This window comes from Micropterus salmoides, unplaced genomic scaffold, assembly GCF_014851395.1.
Source record: "Micropterus salmoides isolate LMB-PRFRI ecotype aquatic unplaced genomic scaffold, ASM1485139v1 Ms_hic_scaffold_13, whole genome shotgun sequence".
Classification (NCBI taxonomy): domain Eukaryota; kingdom Metazoa; phylum Chordata; class Actinopteri; order Centrarchiformes; family Centrarchidae; genus Micropterus; species Micropterus salmoides.
The window spans coordinates 22151300-22156538 of record NW_024040374.1 but is presented as its reverse complement, the minus strand read 5'-3'; the positions used below and the strand labels follow the sequence as shown (position 1 = coordinate 22156538).

Sequence of the window (5239 nt, the reverse complement as noted above, 5' to 3'; positions counted from 1 at the left end):
TGTCTCTGTGGTGGTGAAGGTCACGCTTGATGCTGCGTCTGCCTCCCGAGGCATCACAGTGGAGATTGGCCTCCTCTGGTCTTTGACTGCGAAGAAGTATTTACCTTGCTTGCAACTGTATCTTACTATTACCAATAAGTTAGCTTTATCCTACTGTTTGTAGTTTGGAGACTTAACTATTGTCTCTATCTGTGAGGAAAATATCAATCTTTTTCAACATGATTTTGCTTCCTAGATATTTCATTTGCTTGCAATTTAACCCTTCTAACCTCCTGTATATCTGTGTATTGAATTACATTGCTATTGGACGTTCACATAGCAAATCTTGAAATAACACTCCATTATTCATTAGTGCACTACAATTCTTCCATACTTCAAACTAGTTTACTAATACTACCTACAAAAACAGAAAGAAAACATAAATTAACTCAGGTTATCATTACAGTTGCTTGGTCAAGGTCAATCATCAAATTTAAGCAAGCAGTAGCATTGTGCTACTGAAATTGCTTTATAAAGGCTTCAATGAGGCTTCTCCTTTCGGCCTCTTTAAAATCAAGCCTGAAAGGTTGCCTGTCATTGTATTTGCTACACCGAGGAGCTCTGCGCTGGCTGTTCCTCTGCACAAACCCAGAGCAGACAGTGATCTCTAACAGTTATATTATAAAATAATCCCACTAGATCCCCTTTTCCTAAAACTCTGTTTAAAAACACAAGGAATGCTTGATGTTCTGATCCCTTTTTTGCTGAAATTCAGTAATAGGTGGCTGCTGGAGGAGAGTAGGACATCAAAGTTATTAACTCAGTATATTTGTGTTAATTAATCAATTATTAATGACATATCTTGCTATTTTATAGATCCTGAACTAACCTTATTCTTTGTCTGTCTTTTGTGGATTTAACATCAGTACCTATTTTCTTTTTTCTTCCCCTATTTTTCTATTTTTTCTTCTCCTACAAATTATTAACACTCCTGCTCCCAAACTCTTTTGGGGTCAGTCTTCAAACAGTTCTTTTTCAGCAAAATGTTGCAGTTTTCAAGGCCTCTGACAGTCTGACCATTTGTAATGTTGATCATGGTGAGACAGAGAGCTCTTCCTTGGTGATGTCTCTGTCAGCACTCGGTCTCATGTGAGAGCATTTTGGCTGAAGTTCATTTTCACTGTGAAGCCTTCTTGACCTTTTTAAACTTTGTGCTGTTAGGTTCACAGTCTTTAAGGTGGTATTGTCCTCTTTATGATTCAACTGTAGATGGTAGATGTGGTCTGACTGGCCGCGTCCTCAGCATTTGGAAGATGCTGACGTCAGTGGAGGTGGGCTTGGACCTGTGATGCGTCAGGTTGGCACGCCTCTCTGTGGAACGCCTCCTGCATCACTGCTCGTTTGTGGCCCTCCCTCTCTTCCTCACAGTCAGATCCTGCTGTGTCCATTTTGAAGCTGCTCTCTCACCTTCTTCCAGCATGAAACTTCAGAGCTGCCATCTTGTCAATTGTAGCTCTATCTCACTGTCGTCATGTCTCAGGGTTCGTTGTGCTCTGCAGGTGCCTTGGTCTGTAGGCAGACTGTTGTCTTTCTGCCATCAACTTTAACTTTTCACTTCTTTGTTTGGGAGTTGTTGTTTTTTTCCTATTCAAATCTAGCTCTCGTCTCCTCCCTATCTAATATAGCCTCTCTTTTTCCATCTCTCCTTTTTATCTTAACTCAACCCTTTAAAGACCCTAATTCTTTTTTTCACTTCTTCATGATGGGGTCTTTCATTATTCCTTCTCTGTGACTACTTTTCCTTCACTGAAGACTGTATCGTATGCCAGCATTATCTACCTGTTGGTCAAACTGTTTCTCCCTATTTTCCCTTTAGTCTATGCTTTCTCCATCTCTTATCTGACATCTTTTATTTTATCTTTAACTACTTAGTTGTGCTGTTACCACATATGCTGCTGCCACAGCTCCCTCCTTTGACCACCTTTGCAGTTAATCTCTCTTTTTTGTGCTCTTTACCCTTTAATTTCATCTGCTGTGTGCCTCCCAGGACAGCCATCGCACACTCACTGCAAACAAACGCTTACTCTCTGGAAACTTTGGAATTTGGACGGCCTTCATGCCTCGAAAAAGAAAAAGAATTTTCAAGCCACACAACCAAGAAACTAGAACGAAACAATTCATTGAAAGAAACTCAGGCAGCTCCCCTTGTTTTTATATCAAAGAGCTATTCAACTGAAAAATCATCAAAGCAGAGTTTACTAAAAATAACTAACATCAGTGAAACTAACAACTATTAAAATATCAAATTCATTTTCTCACATCCAAAACAAAATTGATGGCTCTCAATCCCTTCTCTAACTTAAATCCTTCATAGATAATACCTCACACTGCTGCATATCAATCTGTAATTCAGTTTCAATAAATTAGCAAACTTTATGAGATGTCATCATTTTTCTAATTTTGTTCCTTCTCCTCTCACCAGTGCTCTGTACCCTCCTTATCTCTAGTTTGCTCCAAAAAGTATCTTCAGCCTGTTATTCTGAACTACATTTCCTTTATTATCATAAGACTTTAGTAGGCTGTTTCACTATAAAATAATACTTTAAATGATGACAATGTAGACCACCATTGCTCTAGTAATTAATGATAACAATTTAGGCTATAATGCTCCAAAATAATTCACAACAATCCATACGAGGGTTTGTAAGTACAGAGCGACTAAGCCTGAGAGGGAGAGGGAAAGAGGTGTGTGAGTAGCCATTTCCTGTGAGCTATTAATAATATATTTAATTTTAAATTAAATTTACAAAGGAAAGTTTTCAATTCAGTTTTTTGTTTCATGAAAAATTCCACAACAAATAATTGTTGTAGTTATTTACTACTACACCACCATTACATTTTTCCTGTTGCGCACCCCCTAGAGAGAGCTCACGCACCCCCAGGGGTGCGCCCATCACACTTTGGGAATCGCTGAACTAGAGCATTAGTTTCATATCAGTGAGAGCACAAATCCTCAGATGTGAATATCTGAGTTTAAAGTCAGAATTTGAGAATAAACTATCAACGATTACACAAACAGTGGAGAGAAGAATATTACATGAAGATATGTACATACTGATCACATAATCTGCCAGCCTGCGCCAGATGATGATGCAAAGACACAAAACTTGCAAACATGCAATGAAAAAGGGATGTGGTTAGAATTCAAGATAAAATAGATAATAATCACACTTTCCAAGAAAGCAAACTGCTGTATAAAAGGGTCCACTTGACACCCCCAAGAATACAAGTCAGTTAAATTGCTGGCATCATGCATGGTCTGCACAAACGTCTGCTCTTTCATGTTCTGACATGTCTCGTACAAAACGGTAAGATTACTAAATCTTTCTATTATCCTCCATCAATTTCATCAGATGTTGACTGAATATAGATTTTCACTTATCTTTGCAGCACTTGGAGGTAAAATCATAGATGGGGACAAAGCCCCAGAGAACTCTATGCTGTATATGGTCTCTCTGCAGAACATCCGTGGTCATGTCTGTGGCGGATTCCTCATCAGTGAATACTTTGTAGTCTCTGCTGCACACTGTGACCATGTGTGAGTTACTTTGCCTCTTCAATCGTTTTTTTTTTTCAAATGAATGTAAATAGAAGTCAAATAAAAAATATTCTGGTTTTACAAAACCACTATTTTCAGTTGGTTTGTAGCTTTGTTTTGTTGTTGGCACAACTTGAAAAAATCCACTAACAACTTCACAAATTACTTTTTCAGGAATCCCACACGTGTTGTTCTTGGCACCCACAATCTCAAGGCTGAAAATACAATGAGATATATTGAAAAGAAGTGCAAACCCCCATCTTATGAAAATGTTGGAACAGGGAATGACATCATGCTCCTCAAAGTAAGTTAATACATTTAACCGATAAGTCCCAGATGACATCTTGCATTTTACAGTCAAATTATTTAAATTGTATTAATTAAGTATTTAAATGTAAAAAGTCTAATAATATAAAATAAAAATGTCCCTGAAATGCAATAATTTAATTTAAAACTGGCAAAAACACATCCCTATCAAAACTATTCAGGGCAGCTACCAATACATAAACTGTAACAATGCAAACAGTAACCTTCATTTTCATAATTCATCATCTCCAACTTATAACAATTGTTTAACAGAAATCTGATGAAGAGTTCAGACAGTTTTTAATTGATACTTTCTGACTTTGTGTGTCTCCAGCTGTCTAGTGCAGTTCAGCTGAACGAGAGAGTACAGCTTATCCAACTTCCCAAGACTGAAATTAGCATGAAAGATGGAGAAAAGTGCAGTGTGGCTGGATGGGGTATGACTGAAACTGGTGGTGCAATTGTTGATGACCTGAGAGTGGTGGATGTGTCTGTCATCAATCTAGAAGACTGTAAGAAGACATGGCAGAATCTTCCTGCCAATGTTCTCTGTGCAGGTGGATATGACACAAAGAAAGGATTCTGTCAGGTATGTTCTCTGTCTGTTCATAGAAAGTCTCAACTGGTTTCTAGTCTAAGCAACGTATGAACATTTTACATCATCTTGAACAAACATATTAATATATTTCCTCTTCACAGGGTGATTCTGGTGGTCCTCTGGTGTGCAACCGGATGGCAGTTGGTATCGTGTCTTTCAACAGAAATTACAACTGCACCTATCCAAATGTACCCAACGTCTACACAGACATATCAAAATACCTGCCCTGGATCAACAAGATTCTTGAGGAAAAGAACTGTTGAATGTAACAGTGTTACAGATTGTTTTTGAATAAACATTTAATGGATCTATTGCTTTGTGCAAGTCACTTTGTCAGCCAAATAAAAAAATGTGTTTTCATTCTGTGACACCTTTCATCAGTAGACACTAATGCAAATATTCTTTATCAAACAAGATAAGATGAAATACTTTTGGATGAAGCCTACAGTATCCACAGTTGAAAAGGAACTTTCTGTGGTTTCTGTGGTTCATCAAGATTGTTGCACAATTCAGAGAAATGCTTGGGTCATGTGCATAGGCGGAATTCGGGGGTCAGGTCCCCCCCTATCTGAGGGGTAAATAGTAAAACAATACAAACGCAAAGAGGGCAATTAAAGTGCGTTTTAAGTTTAGAAACATTTTGAGTCCCCCCTCCCTTGCCGCACAGTGGTTTTGTCCACTGCCTGCTTTCCCTTTCACAGGAGTCCGGTGGGAGAAACCAGTTTGAATCCTTGTTATGCACTAAACATTGGATGAAC

At 38.3% G+C, this 5239-nt stretch overlaps 1 protein-coding gene across 1 annotated transcript; it reads left to right on the top strand.

The window, feature by feature from the left end:
* The first annotated feature begins 3247 nt into the window (after positions 1 to 3247).
* Positions 3248 to 4793, top strand: LOC119900907 (duodenase-1-like). Its single transcript, XM_038716226.1, has 5 exons — positions 3248 to 3347; positions 3430 to 3577; positions 3752 to 3881; positions 4218 to 4472; positions 4583 to 4793. Exons 1-5 carry the CDS (start codon positions 3290 to 3292, stop codon positions 4742 to 4744), a joined length of 753 nt encoding a protein of 250 aa, XP_038572154.1. The 5' UTR covers positions 3248 to 3289; the 3' UTR covers positions 4745 to 4793.
* The last annotated feature ends 446 nt before the right edge of the window (positions 4794 to 5239 follow it).